This window comes from Ursus maritimus, unplaced genomic scaffold (genome assembly GCF_017311325.1).
Source record: "Ursus maritimus isolate PB19 unplaced genomic scaffold, ASM1731132v1 scaffold_10, whole genome shotgun sequence".
NCBI classification, from domain to species: Eukaryota; Metazoa; Chordata; class Mammalia; order Carnivora; family Ursidae; genus Ursus; species Ursus maritimus.
Genome location: NW_024423344.1, coordinates 1,754,963 through 1,773,836, shown reverse-complemented (window position 1 = coordinate 1,773,836; position 18,874 = coordinate 1,754,963). Strand labels below are relative to the sequence as shown.

Sequence of the window (18,874 nt, the reverse complement as noted above, 5' to 3'; positions counted from 1 at the left end):
AAGGAAAAATAACTACCATTCTATACCATTCTACACTACCCAAATTTTAGTCATTCCTTATTATTCTCCACAATTTCTAGGCCGATAAGATTGCTAATGAGCCTAAAATGATGAGAAAATGAGAAAGAAACAAAGAGAAGGATGTATGTCAGACAGACATACAAAGATTTGGGGGCAGAGGTGAAAGAGAAAGGGACATACAGACATGGTCATCAAAAAGCCAGAGTTCTGGGGCGCCTGGGTGGCACAGCGGTTAAAGCGTCTGCCTTCGGCTCAGGGCGTGATCCCGGCATTCCGGGTTCGAGCCCCACGTCAGGCTCCTCCTCTATGAGCCTGCTTCTTCCTCTCCCACTCCCCCTGCTTGTGTTCCCTCTCTCACTGGCTGTCTCTATCTCTGTCAAATAAATAAATAAATAATCTTTAAAAAAAAAAAAAAAAAAAAGCCAGAGTTCTTGTAACTTCTCTCTTTTAATGTTTTCACAGTACAAAGCTGCCTGAAGAAAAATTGTTCAAATAGTCGAAAAATTTACCAACTTTCAAATATTAAAAAATAAAATGCTAATTAAAAAAATCAGATAAGCGATCAAAATTAAGCACAAGTAAAAACAAATCTAAATGCACCTATTATACAATACCATTGTTCTTTAAGTGTGCTACTTATCTTTTTGCACAATTTACACATTACTACTAAATACTAAAAATATATTAGCAAAAACAAAGTACATGACAAATAAGATGCCAAACTGTTAGACTCCAGTGGTAGTGAATGTAAAGAGTGTTTATTCCAATCCTTTAGACATAGATTTCTATGATTTTCTAATAATCTGCAGAGAAATACATGGTTTTACATCTATTAGCTAAAATTTCAAACTTTTAAGAGTCAACAGAATTAACTTCTCTTACATGAGTAAACTAATCAAGGTAGTACCAATTACTACAATGAAAAAAGTATCAGGCAATTTTACATGGGGTAGATCACTTACTACTTACCAGGATTATGATGAGTTGCAGATTCTCCATTCTGAAATACGTCTCCTGCCACATTCATTCTACCAGGATTAAAAGGTCCTACTCCAGTCTTGGTCTGTGAAGTTAAAGATGGGGTGTATGTTTGTATATTAACACCAAAATTACTTGACTGCAGTCCGTTAGAGACATCTCCCAAGTTGGTATTCTGCAGTGATGTTACATGTGTAATCATTAAGTTCATATCTCGCCCGTCAGTATTTTCTAATTGGCCATCATTCACAGAGCTTACACCTGTTTCTAAGGTTGTAACATTAGCAATCTGAATTTCAGAGTCTGGTTCTGTGGTGATACCACTATTACCCATTCCTGCATTTACCTTACTTCTTGAAAAACTGGAAGTGGAGAAATCCACATCATTGGTTCTGTTTTTAGTCTCAGGATGTCTCCGTTCAATAAAATTGGAGGAATTTTTCTCTTGCCCTTGATTTGTTTCCATGTCCTCTTCATCATCAATGACAATTGTCTCACTTACACTTCCCTTCTGAGAAGCCAACTCTTTTGAGGAAGGCAGAATTTTGGAATCGTTTCCTTGTAGTTCTTCATTTTTTGATGATGTAAATGTTACGGTTCTTTGATCAGCTACCACTGGTGCAGCAGGTGGGGGAGGTTGTACAGGTTCGATAAAAACAACATCGTCATCATCTTCCACTGATGAATTTTGAAATTTATTAGATCTAGCAACTAAAGGATTAGGTGGACCACTAAATGAATTTCCTACATTGGTGAGACTAGTTGCCATGGCCGTACTCCCTAATAAAACAGGAGTCTGCTCAGTCAATTCTAATCCTCCCACTGAACCTGTGTCCATGCCAAAAAACCTGTAAAGGAGATGGAAAAAAGAAAACAAATGTCAACATAATCTTTTGCTCATCTAACTGAAATAATCTTTTAAACTACTTTTCTTTTTTATTCTAAATGATAATTCTTATCTAATAAAGGAAAAAATTGGTATCCAATCTATGATCTCATTCACTAATCATTTTATATAGTTTACATGTGAACCTCTTGAATATAAAAGAAATGTAATCAATCAATTTTCAGCAATGATATGCAGTATATTTCCACCTCCACCACCACCTTTCTACCACTCTATTTAAGCTATAAACTTTAATACTGAAAACATAGATAAATCCTTTGATATGTATTTGAACAGGAAAATAACCAAAATCTGACAATAAAAATACCTTCTCTATACTTTTATCCCATTTATCCACTGTATTAAATAAGATGATACAATCTAATCCCTAATTTCCCTTACCTCATCTTTTTTTAATTCCTTTTTCTCATATTCCCTGGCTCCCTTGTAACCATATAATTAAATCCTTCTGAGAATCTGAAATCTTTCTTGACCTAACCAGAAAGCTTAAATCTTTATTTGCCAGGAACTATGCTGTGTGCTTTATAACCACATATCAGGCTGAATAATGGCTTCCAAAGATACCAGATCCTAATCCCTGGAACTTCTAAAGTTTATCTTATATGGGAAAAGGGTCTTTGCAGATATGATTAAGACTGAGGATTTAAAAACAGATTAGCTGGGTGGGCCCTACATGCACAAGTTTGCAAAGGGAGGTGGAAGGAGATTTCAGGCATAAGAGAAGGCAATGTGACCACAGAGACAGATTGAAGATCAGAGACTGAAGTAACACAGCCAAAGAATATTGGCAGTCACCAGAATGTAGAAGAGGCAAGGAATGGATTCTTTCCTAGGGCCTTCCAGAGGAAGGATGGCCTTGCTGACACCTTTATTTGAGGCCTGTGTCACTGATATCCAACTTCTGACCTCCAGAATCATGAGAGAAAAAAACTTTGTTGTTTTCAGCCACCAAACTTACAGTAATTAGTTACAATGGCCACAAGAAATTTACACATTACACTTCTTAGTTACATTTTCAAAACAACACTTGATATAGTTATAATTTTTGTCCCATTTTAATGAATAAGAAATTATGGCTTAGAGATACTAACTAACCTGCCTAAGTCGCATACCTAGAATGCATGCCCGGGGCTTTATAACTCAATAGTCCAAATTCTTCATTACTCTGCTATATTCAACCAATAGTTTCTAAACACCTGATATATATACAGGGCTGTGCTGAAGCCAAAGAGACAGCAGAGAGTTAACAGTGAAGAGCCAGAAAAAAATAAGTTCTTGAGCAGATGGAGAGGATGAGGTCATGGACATAGGGGTAGAAGAACTAATCCTGAACGTGATTCAGAGAATTTCAGAGAAAAAACAGGGAAGAAAAGAAAAAACTAGAAGGGGGGGCTCTGTAGATGGAGTGGATGGGAATTTGAAGTGATTAATACATGGTAGCCTAATTTTCACAGAGTAAGTCATCTGAGAAGGTGAGGATACAGTGGTTGTACAAGTCTTAAAAACTGGTTTAGGAGCCCCAAGGCCAACTCTTAAATCCTCTGTAATCCTTTTCTCTAGTAAAGTCACTTAGCACAGTTTTAAAAAAATTAAAAAAAACAAAAAAGGCTGGTTTAAGAACATTTACTACTTCATATATATATTGCTATTTGTTTATTTTACTGTAACAAGTGGCTGGGACAATGAAGACGATACTAACACACATAAATATCACTTTGGCAGATAGATGCTTACAAAGCACCTAATCTAGTATGTACAAGACACTGATTTGGACACCTGAGAGAAAAAAAAATCAATAAACAAACCAATAAACATCCCTGAAATTAGTAATCATGAATTCTAAATGCCAAGTTTGGATTTTACTATAACAGGAAACATCGCAGTGTTTTCACTAAAAGGTTAACACGTCGCTTACATTTTTAATACATTGTTTGGGCTGCTATTTGGGAAATGGATTATAAGAAGGCAGGACTAGAAGCAAAGAAACCAAATAGATGGCCACTGAATGAAGTGAGAGATGATGGTATCTGAAACAAAGGTTATGATAGGAGAACGGAAAAAAGTTAACAGATTAGGGATTTTTAAAAAGTAGATCATGAAAAGATCGTAAGATTACTGTTGACTGGAAAAAAGTCACAGAACACAGAGCATTATTACTACAATGTTATGCATTCTCCAAAAACCTATACACACACATACACATTTTTCCTAAAGTACATATATTTTTATGTAAATTCATGGGGGGGAACCTCTGAAAGGAGGAGCAAGGAGTCAGAGTAGGAGAGGTGATCAACAAGTTGCACTTCAGATTCAACATTAATCTAAAAGGAATTTCAGGCAGCTGAGCACCTGAATGAATGATGGGAAAAACTGGAATCAACAACAGAAGACAACATAAAGTTGATAAAGCATTAAACAGAAAGGGATTATCAATCTCCAGAAACAAAAGGGACACAGAATAAGCACTTTTCACAGACATTAAATAGAGGTATAACAACCATATTATGAAAACACTGGATAGACCATAACTAATTTGCTCTTCTCACTGAATGTCTAGAACCTAAAACAGTGGGTAGGCACAGAGTATATACTCAGTTGTCCCAAATATTTGTGGAAGGGCAAGAAGGCAGAAACCCATATGTTCATTCTGACTACCAGAGTTTTATTTAAGTAACATAATTACTTGTCAAGGTATACAATCTAATCCCTTATTTTATACATACTGTGCTATTCTCTGACCTTAAGCATCCTATCAAACTAAGTTTAGTTTCCAGAGAGCACCATACCCTATTCAACCAACATAGTAATGAAAACGAAATATTTTCAATAACAAACTGTATTTTATAGGAAAAGCCTTACTGTATTTTCACTTAACTGTGACAAAACGTCGTTGAGTTAAATAAAACAGATGTTAACTTTTCTATAATAAAACCATAGCTCAGACACAGTAAAACTGCGTCATTCCAAAACCAGTCTCCAAATCATTACTCTAAGAGCAAGAGGTGTGTCTCTGTCAGTATGGAGGACATGTTACTACTGGGAAACAGCAGGAAATACATTTATATCTGCTTTAAAGAAAATAGATTAATTCTATTTAAAAGTTTAAGGGGTGACTATTTGATTTACTCAAACATCTACAAATTACCATTCCATAATCTAAGACATTTTAAGTATTTTCAAAACTTAAAATACATACACCAGGGGTGCCTGGGTGGCTCAGTTGGTTAAGCACCCGGCTCTTGATTTCCACTCAGTTCATGATCTTGGGGTTGTGGGATGGAGCCCCCAGTCGGGTTCCGCACTCAGCAGGAAGACTGCATCTCTCCCTCTCTCTCCTCACCTCTGCCCCTCCACCCACTTGTGCATGCTCTCTCTCTCCCTCCCTCTAAAATAAATAAATCTTAAAAAAAATAAAATATATACACCATTACTCTAAAACAGCTCCTCACTAAGGAAGACTTCTTCATGGTAAAACAGTAACATACGCTAGGGGAAACCCTCATATAAGGCCTTCACATAATTTTAAGTAAACAAACAAACAAAAAATTTTAACATTAGCTCTACAGAAAGTATCAAAGTTGAAATTTGCTGGATAACAATGATTCAAAATTTTCATCACTAACTTAAATAAATTTGCTTTAAAAAACACAAGTGTAAAAAACACAAGTGTATCCATCCAGTAATATTTAACATTTATCTGATGCTTTTTATGAGTCGAATATTCATGTGAGTTAAAACATTAAAGCAAATCCATGAACGAAATCACTATCGCGATCTCTATATAGATTTAAAAACAAGGGTGCCTGGTTAGCTCAGTCGATAGAGCATATAACTCCTGATCTCCGGGTGGTGAGTTCAAGCCCCACATTGGACCTAGAGTTTATTTTAAAAATAATAATAAGAGACACCTGGGTGGCTCAGTCGGTTAAGTGCCTGCCTTCAGCTCAGGTCATGATTCCAGGGTTCTGGGACAGAGTCCCACATCGGGCTCCTTGCTCAGCGGGAGCCTGCTTCTCCCTTTGCCTGCCGCTTTCCCTGCTTTGCACGCTCTCTCTGACAGACAAAATCTTTAAAAATAAATAAATAAATAATAATAATCTTCAAAGCTAAGCTGCCCACGACCACAGCCAGTAAGCTGGATATCAGGATTTGAATATTCATATTGATATGTAATATGTAATTAAGTATTGAACAATAAAGTAATACAGCACAGCTCTTATTTAGTAAAACAATAACCAAATCAATATTCAAACTACACAAGTATCAAATGGAAGAAATGCAGTTGAACTTGAAGTTAACATTCATGTGCCACAAGGTAGGAAGTATCCTCATCAACATAACAATCTTCAGAGGAAAAAGGAAGGCATAAATATACAGATGTTATGAAATGCATAAACTTTTAATGCATGAGTTCTCTGGATCCTATGGTTTTAGCACACCTAAAACAGAAGACAACAATTTCTAAGACAGAAAAGCTAGAACTGACTTCATAATATCCTCTAGTGGAAGGCGGCTAGGTATCAATCAGAAGAATACATTGCAGCTCAGAATAGGACTTTCTTTACCAGTTAGCTCTCTGCAGTAATCCACTTCTCACAACAGAGTAACTATTCAACTATAATAACTGTTTTCAAATCCTATACTATAAATATATTTGGCCACTTCTGTATGTCACTGAGAATATGTTTCAACCACCAACACCCAATTTACTCTGTTTATGTGATTACAACTTGACCTAATTAAATGTGATTAAAAGTTGACCACTTCTACATTATATATGTAAAATCCATTCCATTTAGGCACTTTTCTGCATCAAGTCCCTTCTAATTAGCTATTTTACACTTAGCAAATTCCTTTACTTCTCTGAGCTTCAGTTTTCCCTAGAGTAAATGGTATAAAAATAGTTCTTAGGATTTTTCTTAGAATTCAAAAAGATAACCAGATGTGAAAATCAATTAGCACACTGTTCGCTCCTAAACAATTACCAGGTAATTTTTGACTAAGTTTCTAACATTGATATTCCACTGATATTCCATCAATGTCACAGATTGAATGTTTGTGTCCCCCCAAATTTATATGTTAAGATGGTATTAGGAGGCAGGGCCTTTGAGAAGTGATTAGGTCACAAAGGTGGAGCCCTCATGAATAGGATTCGTGCCCTTTTTATAAAGAACACCCCAGAGAGCTCCCTTCCCTCTTCCACCATATGAGGACATAGTGAAAAGACAGCAATCCATCTATGAAGCAGTAAGTTATCCCACACCAGACACCAAATCTGCCAGAGGCTTGATCTTAGACTTCCCAGCCTTCAGAACCATTAGAAATGAATGTTTGGTGTCTTTGGTAATTCAGTGTAGCAGCCCAACAAACTAAGATGTTCATCATAAATGATGAATGCTTTACAGTTTTATTTGGTCTTTATTTTGATTCAACAAGAATCAATTAATACAATACTTAATGTTCTCATAAAAAAAAGAAAATGTAATTAAAATATAAATGTTGACATTTCTAACAATAAAGTATCAGCACTTGCTGAAAAAAGCTTATCAACATTCAGAGAAAAATCACAAAGAAAGCACTTCAGGGACTCCTGGGTGGCTCAGTCAGTTAAGCGTCTGCTTTTGGTTCAGGTCTTGATCCCAGAGTCCTGGGATGGAGCCCCACATTGGATTCCTTGCTCAGCGGGGAACATGCTTCTCCCTCTGCCTGCTCTGCCTGCCACTTCCCTGCTTATACTCCCTCTCTCTCTCTCTGACAAATAAAATCTTAAAAAAAAAAAAAAGAAAGAAAGCACTTCAAAATGATTCAAGAAAAACAATTATCATTTTGTCACTGATAAGTCTAAGAGCTTTCTAGGTACTGAAAGTGTTAAAAAGAAAGCTAAGGTGAATTCTTCTCTACAGCAAAGGTTAGTCAATATGTGATCATGGGTACTTTTAATAGTTCTGAGTCAAAATGGCAAATTTTAAATTTTAGGAATAAAAATTCTTGGGGTGCCGGGTGGCTCAGTCAGTTAAGTGTTTGCCTTCAACTCAGGTCATGATCCAGGGGCCCTGGGATTGAGCCCCACCCAGCAGGAAGCCTGCTTCTCCTCCTTCTTCTGCTGCTCCCCCTGCCTGTGCTCTCTGGCTCTCTCTGTCAAATAAATAAAATCTTTAAAAAAAAAAAAAAAAAAAGGAAAAAATTCTTAGTCAAATAGGAATAAGGGCGCCTGGATGGCTTAGTCCATTAAGTGCCCAACTCTTGATTCTTGATTTCAGCTTGAGTCATGATCTCAGGGTCGTGAGACTGAGCCCCATGTCAGGCTCCATGCTCAGAAGAGAGTCTGCTTGAGATTCTCTGTCTCCCTCTGCCCCTCCCCCTGCTAGGAGACACACATGCGTGCACACACTCTCTAATAAATAAAATCTTTAAAAAAATAGAAATAGATGGATTTCTAATTACATATATAAAATACCAATCAAAGGATATCACCAAATTTAATGTGAAATATTAAAAACATTATTATTAAAGTCAAGAATAAGATAAGGATATTCTTTATTACCATATAGCACTGTTCCGTAAGTACCAGCCAAGGCTGATTATATGAAAAGGAAAAGGAGACATAAAAATTTGAAAGGACTGGAGCCTGCCTGGCACAGTGGCTTAGGCAGCTTGATTTTGGCTCTTGATTTTGGCTCAGCCTCAGGTCATGATCTCAGGGAGATGAGATTGAGTCCCGCACCAGTCTCCATGCTCAGTGGCAAGTTTGCTTGAGATTCTCTCTCCCCCTCTCTTTCTCCCCCTCCCACTCGTGCACTCTCTCTCAAATAAATCTGAAAAAAAATTTTTTGAAAGAAAAATTATAGTTACATGCAAATTAGGTTAATTTTTACCTCAAAGACCAAAAATATTTACATGAAAAACTACTGCAGTGAGATAATTTAATCAAGCACTGTAAACAAAATTAATATGTAGAATATTATATTAATGGGATGGGGGGCACCTGGGTAGCTCAGTCGGTTGGTTGAGCTTCCAACTCTTGACTCTGACTCAGGTCATGATCTCAGGGTCATGAGATCAAGCCCGCAGTCAGGCTCTGCAGTCAGTGGAGAGTCTGCTTCTCTCCCTCTGCTCCACCCTCTGGCTCACATACTCGCTATCTCTCCCCCCACCAAAAATAAATAAGTCAATCAATAAAAAATTAATTGGATGGCAAATTGGAGACAGATATAAAACTTTGCTTCCATCCAAAGACCAACTAAATACAGAGATTAAAAAAAAAAAAAAGACAAACCTCCAAAGACAAGCAGAACGGGAAAATTCAACAGCATCAGAAATGTTAGAAGAGGGAAAAGAGAAGAGCATGGATTCATTGTGACTCACTTAGAAGATCTCAAAAAGGTAAAACTCTAAACACCTACTAAAGAAAGTTTTCAAATGACTGGATTACAAATGAGGTTAAATTTATAGTTAACATTCACTTGTCATAAGGCAAAAAGTATCCTCATCAGCACAAAAAACAAGGCAACTGGTCCTCTTCAGTATGATATGAAAAATAAATCAAGACAGGTATCAACAAGATGGCAGAGTGGAAGTTCTAGGTATGGGTACCTCCATGCAAGTAACCATTGAGCTGGACAGAGTGATTGGAACCAAATACTTTAGATCCCTGAAACCCCAATGAACACTTGTAACAACCAGGGGAGTGCTTCAGGAAGAAGCTGTTGATCATTCATAACTTAGCAGAATGCATGAACCAGCAATCATCCCCCATTCCTCATCCTAACTTGTCTATAGGGATAGCATCCTGCATTCCCGGAAAGTCTGGCTGGTCAGAGGATTGGCAGTGAGGAACGTCTAAAAACTTCGGAACTGTGTTTGGGGTGGTCTGAAGCAGATGCTTCTTTTGGTTTCAGCCCTCTAGGCAATAACAGCTTTCCCAGGAGCATCTATCAGATTTAATGAGACATGACTCTTCATTTCATTTTTTTTTTTCACCCAGACATTTAAGGAAATTTTTGTCAGGTCACTTAGCTCACCACAGGAATAATGGAATAGATCTTCAAAACATACAAAGAAACAGAAAAGTAGGTCCTATTCACAGAAATAAAAGAATCTGACAGAAACCATTCCTGAGAAATCCCAAATTTTGGAATAACTAGTCAAGACATTAAATCAACTATCTTAAATATGCTCAGTGAGCTAAAGGAAAGCACTGACAGAACTAAAGGAAATCAGAAAACAAGGCATAATAAAAATGAAAATACCAACAGATACAAATTATAAAAAAGTAAACAAAAATTCTGGAAATGAAAAATACAATAACAAATGAAAAATTCACTGAGAGGATCAACAGCAGATTTGGACAGGTAGAACAATCAGTAAACTGGAAGATGGAATAACTGAAATTACCCAATCTGACAAACAGAAAAAAAGGAAGAAAAATGAAGAGAGCCTGAAGGATCTACAAAACAGTACCAAGCATAGCAACACATATGTATTATAAGGAGAACAAAAGGGACAGGAATAAATATTTGAAGAAATAATGACCTAAAACTTAATAAATACGATACACATCCAACAAGCTCAACAAATTCCAAGCCAGATAAACTCAAAGATATCCACAAGACACAAAATGGCCAACAAAGAGAATTTTAAGAGAGAAGTCATCATGTATGATGAATGCTCAATAATAATATTTAGATTATCAGCTTATTTCTCATTAGAAACCATGGAAGCCAGAAGCTAGTGGGATGACATTTAAAGTGATCAACAAAAAATGTCAACCAAGAATTCTATATCCAGCAAAAAATTTCTCCAAAATTAAGGAGAAACTAAGACATTTCTAGATCTACAAAAGCAGAGGGAGTTCATACCTGCATGAAATGCTATCCTTTGGGCAATAACAAAAACACATTACAGAGTAAACTGAAGCCATGAGAAATGAAGAACGTAAGTGAAATTACCTATATAAATTAACCTATATAAATTAATAGAAAGCCAGTATCACTGTACTTGTAGTTTGTAATTACTTTTTTTCCTATGATTTACAAGACAAATAGATAAAACAACAATTATCAGTATATGTTAATAAATACACATATAAAGATATAACCTGAGAAAAATAAGGGGGAGGACAGAAATATATAATGGTAGAGTGCATACTGCTGAAAACTAAGTTGGTATTGTTTCCAATAAGTTGTAAATTTAAGATGGTTTTAATTTTCAAGGTAACCACTGAAAAAAACATTTTAAACTATACAGTAAAGGGAATCAAAATGGTACACTAGAATAAAGTTAATCAAACACAAAAGGAGGCAGTAAAGAAGAAATGGTGAGGGGAGGGGGAAGACATATAAGATATACAGAAAACAAATAGCGAAATGGCAGAGGTGAATCCTTCCTTATTCATAATTGTTTTAAATGTAACGAGGTTAAATAGGTTAAATTATATTACAAGACAAAGATTGGCAGGTTAGATTTAAAAAGCACAGAATCTATGTATATGCTGTGTAGAAGAGACTCATTTTAGATACAAAGACACAAAGAAACTGAAAGTAGGTAAACAGAAAAGACACTCCATGCAACTAGTAACCAGAGAAGAGAATGGAGTGGATATACTAATATTAGACAAAACGAACATTAAGTCAAAAAAGGTTATGAGAACAAGGAAGCCACTATATAATGATAAAAGATTCGACCCATCAGGAAGATATAAATATATATACATATACACAACTAACAAAAGAATGCCCAAAGTATATGAAGTAAATACTGCCAAAATTAAAAATAATAGAAGCAAAAATGGAAAATCAGAAATAGTTAGAAATTAAACAACACACTTCAACAATCAATGCATCAAAGCAGAAATCACAAGGGAAATGAAAAAACACTTTGAGACCAAAGAAAACACAAACACAACATATCAAAACATGGGATGCAGTGACAACAATGCTCAGTAGGAAGTTTACCGCTATTAACACCTACATTTAAAAATATCTGAAATCAGAGCGCCTGGGTGGCTCAGTCGGTTAAGCATCTGCCTTCAGCTCCGGTCATGATCCTGGAGTCCAGGTATCAGGCCCCACATCAGGCTCCCTGCTCAGCAAGGAGTCTGCTTCTCCCTCTGCCCTTCACTCTGTGCTCTCACTCATGCTCTCTCTCTCTCAAATAAAATCTTAATAAATAAATAAATAAATAAATAAATAAATAAATAAATAAAAATATCTGAAATCGATAAACTTTATACTTTAAGAAACCAGAAAAGGAAGAGCAATGTAAACCCAAGCCTAGCAGAAAGGATGAAATAAAGATTAGTGCACAGATAAATAAAATAGAGGGAAAAAAGTAGAGAAATCATCAAAACAAAAAGACAGTTCTTTGAAAAAATTAACAAATCTTTAGCTAGATTAACTAAGAAACAAAAATCTCAAATTATTAAAATCAGACATGAAAATAGGACACTGCTATTGATTTTATAGAAATAGAATTATAAGAGAGCACAATGAATAATTGTAGGCCAACAAATCAGATAACCAGGATAAAATGGACAAATTCCTAGATATACACAAACTACCAAAACTGACTCAAGAAGAAATACAAAATCTAGGGGTGGCTGGCTGACTCAGTCAGTAGAGTATGCAACTCTTGATCCTGGGGTTGTGAGTTCGAGTCCCACTCTGGGTGTAGAGATTACATCAAATCAAATCAAATCTAAATAGAACTACAGTAAGCAAAGAGATTAAATCAGTCATCCGAAATCTCCCAATAAAAAAATGTCCAGGAACAGATGGCATCACTGATAAAGTCTACCAAACATGTGAAGAATTAACATTGATCCTTCTCAAATTGGTCCCAAAAAAATGAAGGGGAGAACAATTCCAAATTCATTTTACAAGGCCAGCATTACTCTGATACCAAATCCAAACAAAGACATTACAAGAAAACTACAGGCCAACATTCCTTATGAATATACATGTAAAACTCCTCAATAAAATAGTAGCAAATTAAAACCAGAAGCATATTAAAAAGATTATACATCATGACTATGTGAGATTTATCCAAGGATGCAAGGGTAATTCAACTTAAGAAAATCAAAATAATATACCATTTTAATAGTTAGAAGGAGGAAAAACACACATCATCATCTCAATTGAGGCAAAAAAGATTTTGACAAAACACAATAGGCTTTCGTAATAAGTCAAAATGGATCAAAATACCTATATTTGAAGAACTAAAACTACAGAACTCTTAAAGCAGAGGGGAAGCTTCATGACTTTGGACTTGTCAATTATTTGTATCCAGAAAATATTAAGAATTCATACAACTCAACAAAAACAATTAAAAAATGGGCAAAAGAATTAAGCAGATACTTTCCTCACCCCCAAAGAAAATATACAAATGACGAGTAAACACATGAAAAGATGCTCAACAGCATTAGTTAGGGAAATGTAAATCAAAACCAAAAGATAACATCTCACATAAGGATGGCTACTATCAAAACAAAAAGTAAGAAATGTTTCTGAGGATAAATCGATTTGGCGGAAGAAACTTCATCCTTCGTGCACTGACAGTTGGAATAGGAGCAGCAGATATAGAAAGCAGTATAGAGGTTACTCAAAAAATTAAAAATTGAATTACCATATAATACAGCAATCCTACTTCTGGGTACATATCTAAAAGAAATGAAAGCTGGGGCACCTGGGTGGCTCAGTCAGTTAAGCGTCTGCCTCGGCTCAGGTCATGATCCCGGGGTCCTGGGATTGAGCCCCGCATTAGGCTCCCTGCTCATCGGGCTCCCTGCTCATCTGGGAGCCTGCTTCTCCCTCTGCCGCTTCCCCTGCTCATGCTCCCTCTCTTGTGCTCTCTCGCTCTCGCTCTCAAATAAACAAATAAAATCTTAAAAAAAAAAAAAAAAAAAAGGAAAGCAGGATCTCCAAGAGATATTTGCACATTTACATTCATAGCAGCATTATTCACAAATAGCCAAGAAGTGGCAACCGAAAGTCCACAGGAAGATGATTAGATAAATAAAATGTGATATACACATACAATGGAATATTACTCAGCCTTAAAAAGGAAAACCTATTACATGCTACAACGTGGATGAATCTTGAGGACATTATATTAAGTGAATAAAGATAAATACTGTATGATCACACTTACATGAAGTATCTAAAGAAGTCAATTCACACAAACAAAAAGTAGGTGGGTGGTTACCAGGGCCTGAGGAGAGGAGTAGATGTGGAATTGTTTAATGGGTACAGAGTTTCAGTTTTTCAAAATGAAAAAGTTTGGGGGATTTGTTGCATGACAATATGAATATACTTAACACTACTGAGCTATACATTTAAAAATGGTTATGATAGCAAATTTCATGATATGTGTTTTTTACAATTAAAAATTTTTTTAAAAAAGGAAAAGAAAACAAAATGACAACCACTTCACAGCAATTAGGATGGATTTTTTTTTTTATAAAGAATAACAAGGTGGGTGCCTGGGTGGCTCAGTCAGTTAAGTGCCTGTCTTCAGCTCAGGTCATGATCCCAGGGTCCTGGGATCGAGCCCCACATCAAGCTCCCTGCTCAGCGGGGAGTCTGCTTCTCCTCTACCCCTTCCCCCCTGCTTATGCTCTCTCTGTCAAATAAATAAAATCTTTAAAATGAAAGAATAACAAGGTGAAAATGTACAAAAATTAGAACACTTCTGAAAGAAAAAATTTGAACACTTCTACATTGCTGCTCAGAGCCATATAAAATGGGGTACAGCCACTTTGGAAAACAGTTTGGGGTTTCCTCAAAAAGTTATACATAAAATTAACACATGATCAGTCAATTCTGCTTCCTGGTATATACCTAAAAGAAATGAAAGCTGGGACTCATATGAATACCTGTGAACCAATGTCCACACCAGCATTATTCACAACAGTCAAAAGGTAGAAAGAGCCCAAAAGTCTAACAGCAAATGAATGAAGACAAGCAAGATGTAAATACAATGGATTATTATTATTCAGCCCTAAAAAGAAAAGTCTAATACATGCTACAACATAGAAAACCTTGAAAACATGATAAGTGAATAATTCAGACACAAAAGGACAAAAATTTTCTGGTTCTACTTATTTGAGGTACCCAGAATGGGCAAACTAATAGAGACAAAAGGTAGAAGAGAAGTCACCAAGAGCTGGGGGAAAGGAGTACTGGCACTATTGTTTAATGAGTACAGAGTTTCTGTTCAGATGATGAAAAAGTCCTAAAAATCGATAATGGTGATTTTTTATAAAACATTTTTGTGAATATACTTAATGCCAATGAACTGTACACTTAAAAACAGAAAAAAATGGAAAATTTTACATTAGTGTATTTTATCAGACATTTACATGGGGGGAGGGGAATAGCACAAATAAACACAATGATGAACTATGAAGAAAATATATGCAACACAGATCAGAAAAAAAAAAAATCTAGACAAAGAAGTTCTATAGCCAATAAGATAAACCAACAACCAAAAAGAATAAAGGACAAAAAAAAAGAACATAGTTCACTAGAAAAGAAATACAAATGGCTCTTAAATATATGAAATATTTAGAAGAAATATAAATTTAAATTCTAAAAGGACACCACTTTTTGCTTACACTGACAAAGATCAAAGGGTTCCTCAAAAAGTTAAAAATCGAGCTACTCTACAATCCAGCAATCGCACTAGGTATTTACCCAAATACAAAAATACTAATTCAAAGGCATATGTGCACCCCAATGTTTACACAGCAACATTAGCTACAATAGACAAATTATGGAAACAGCCCAAGTATCGATCAACTGATGAATGGATAAAGAAGATGTGGTATATAAATGTATGTGTGTGTACACACACACACACACACACTGGAATATTACTCAGCCATAAAAAGGAATGAAATCTTGCCATCTGCAGCAACGTGGATGAAGACAGAGTGTATTTCCCTAAGCAAAATAAATCAGTCAGAGAAAGACAAACACCATATGATTTCACTCATATGTGGAATTTAAGAAACAAAACAAACGAACAAAGAGAAAAAATAAAGAGAGGCAAACCAAGAAACAAGACTCTTAAGTATAGAGAACAGGGACGCCTGGGTGGCTCAGACAGTTAAGCAGCTTGCCTTTGGCTCAGGTCACGATCCCAGGGTCCTGGGATCGAGTCCCACGTTGGGCTCCCTGCTCAGCGGGAAACCTGCTTCTCCCTCTCCCTCTGCCTGCCACTCCCCCTGCTTGTGCTCTCTTTCTCTGTCAAGTAAATAAAATCTTTAAAAAAAAAATTTCTAAGAAAATGACAACAGGGGTTTGCCCATACGGAAGAGAACTGTGTAGGTGGGTCAGGAACAGAGGAACATCTTCCTTCTCACTGTTTATCCTTTTTACCTTTTAAATTTCGTACACACTTGGATCTGATTAGGGTTTCGTTGAATTTAGAGATTCGGAGAAAAAAATTAACATTCTGACATTATTGAATCCTTCCCATCCAGACATATGCATACCTTTCCATTCTAGTTTTCTTATTATGTCCTATATTATTTTATAAAATCTTTCATAAAAGCCTTGCATATTCATTATGGTTATTCCTATCTCTTGCAATAGTGAAAAAAGATTTTTCCCATTACATTATAAAATGTTTACATAGCAAAGAAACACAGTAAGGTGTAGAAATATACAAAATGAAAAAATATACTGTAGGTACGTATATACATAAATAATTGTAACAAATATAACAAAGAATTGATATCCATACGTTAGAAAAATCACAAACTGACAAAAATTTGGGGCACCTGGGTGGCTCAGTCAGTTAAGCGTCCGACTCTTGGTTTCGGGTCAGGTCCTGATCTCAGAGTTGTGAGATGGAGCTCAGCGGGTGAATCTGCTTGGGATTCTTTCCCTCCTTCTCTCCTGCCCCCTCTGCCACCCCGCCCCACAGGAGTTTGCTGTCTAAAATAAATAAATAATTTTTTAAAAAATATAAATAAGTAGACAAAAATTTAACTATCTGATAATACCCAGTGTTTACAAAAATGCAGAGAAACTAGTGGAAATGCAGTCAATACAGTGATCCAGTGGAAGACAATTTGATAGTTATCTATTAGAACATATATTCATATAGACTCTGACTCAGCAATTCCTATTGTCACACCTATTCTCAGAACTTACCCCAGCAAAAACACGCATGAACCCAGAGAAACTACTACACATATATTCTGTGTAGCATAATAAAACATTGCAAAAAGACTAAATGTCCATCAACAGAATGTCTAAACTATGTTAAATCTATCACATGAAATATCACACAGCAGTTAAAAAAAGAGGTAGATCTTTATTTACTAACTCAAAGATATCTAAGTCATACCACTAAGTGAAAAAAGCAAGTTGGAGAAAGATATGTATAGTATACATATTCTAAAATGCACACATGAAATTACTATGTAATTTTCATGGGTACATATTAGTTTATGCACAGAAAAGAATTTGAAGTAATCAACATTAAATTGATAATACTACTACTAATCTCTGGGGAAGTGAGGAAAGGGGCCGGGAGACCGATGACTGATGACTTGACAGATAATGCCCTCATGATGCTTACAATCTAGCCACAAAAGTTTCTTTTTAACATATCTTCATCAGATATCTAAAATGATGCTACTCTGACTTTAGAAACTGATAAAAATCGTTTCACTAATATACTAAATTTCCGCTCAAGGGTTATGATAGAGTCTAAACAAAAATCCCTTTGATCTAATAAATGAATAAATCAATTAACTCATACAGGTTATCTCTAGGGCATAGAATTTCTAGGAGTATGGAATAATTTTTTCCCCATAGGACCACAATTTAACTGCAAGTTACTTTCAAGTAATTTTAACTTTCATTGGGGATCTCATCCATTCCCTTGATTTTAAATATTACCAATACCCTAGGTCTCCTTAATCTACCTCAATCAAGATGTTTCAAAGTCCTAAACTGCCTACTTCCTACATCTAGTACTTTTAACTTGCTCTTTCACTCTTATATCCGCACATTCTCCAGTCTGCCATTTAGAGAAGTTACGTGTCTAGCTACTCATACCAGAAATATGCAGGTCATTCTTAATTTCTTCTTTCTTCCCTTACAGCCATGTCATCCCCAAGTCCTACCTACTTCCAAAATAAATATTGAAACTATCCACTTTGTCCATTTCTTCTGATATCCCTCTAGCCCTAAAATTCACCATCATTTTTCTGCTGGATTACTGACATTACCCACCACATTCCCCAGAATACCCAAAGATCCTTTAAAAAAGGATCCTAAAATATCATACTACACCAATGACTTCCTACATGGCTTTCCAGTGTACTTAGGAGAAAACCTAAGATTTTTCCCCTGACCTGTAAGATTCTTGCCAGATTTGATCCCTGCCTACATGCTAGGCTCAATTTCAGCACTATTCTTCCCCTGCTTTGCTCATTAGGTCTCTGCTAAACTAAGCCTTCTTTAGTTCATGGAAGGGTCCAAGAACCTCCTTGTCCCAAAGGGTCCTTTGCACACAATCTTTCTCTGTCAGAAACAATCTCTTCTGAACTTCTTTCCAGTCTCAGTATAAATGTCACTCCCTCGTCTTTTGAAACAAGGGAAATAAAATCAAAAATAAACTATGGGGGCACCTGGCTGACTCAGTTGGTAGAGCATACGCTTGACCATGGGGTCGTGAGTTCAAGCCCCACATTGGGCTTAGGGCTTACTTAAAAAAAATAAATTAGTTAATTAAATTAAATGCTGGGACTACATCAAAATAAAAAGCTTCTGCATAGTGAAGGAAAACAACCAACAAAACTAAAAGGCAACATTTGGAATGGGAGAAGATATTTGCAAATGACATATCTGATAAAGGTTAGTATCCAAAATATATAAAGAACTTATGAAACTCAGCACCCAAAAAACCAAATAACCCAATTAAAAAATGGGCAGAAGACATGAACAGACATTT

At 35.9% G+C, this 18,874-nt stretch overlaps 1 protein-coding gene across 4 annotated transcripts in view; it reads right to left on the bottom strand.

The window, feature by feature from the left end:
* ZMYM2 (zinc finger MYM-type containing 2) overlaps nt 1-18,874 on the bottom strand; it is a 136,239-nt gene that overhangs the window by 72,518 nt on the left and 44,847 nt on the right. For 2 of the 4 annotated variants that reach the window (XM_040621217.1, XM_040621209.1), the window contains exons 3-4: nt 1,346-1,847; nt 991-1,084 (exon numbers count right to left, since the gene is read on the bottom strand). In XM_040621217.1, coding sequence (XP_040477151.1) covers nt 991-1,084; nt 1,346-1,837 — 586 coding nt within the window. In that variant the 5' untranslated portion in view covers nt 1,838-1,847. Of the gene's footprint in view, nt 1-705; nt 1,848-18,874 lie in introns of those variants that run through there. The other 2 variants (XM_040621223.1, XM_040621208.1) reach the window with 2 other exon arrangements.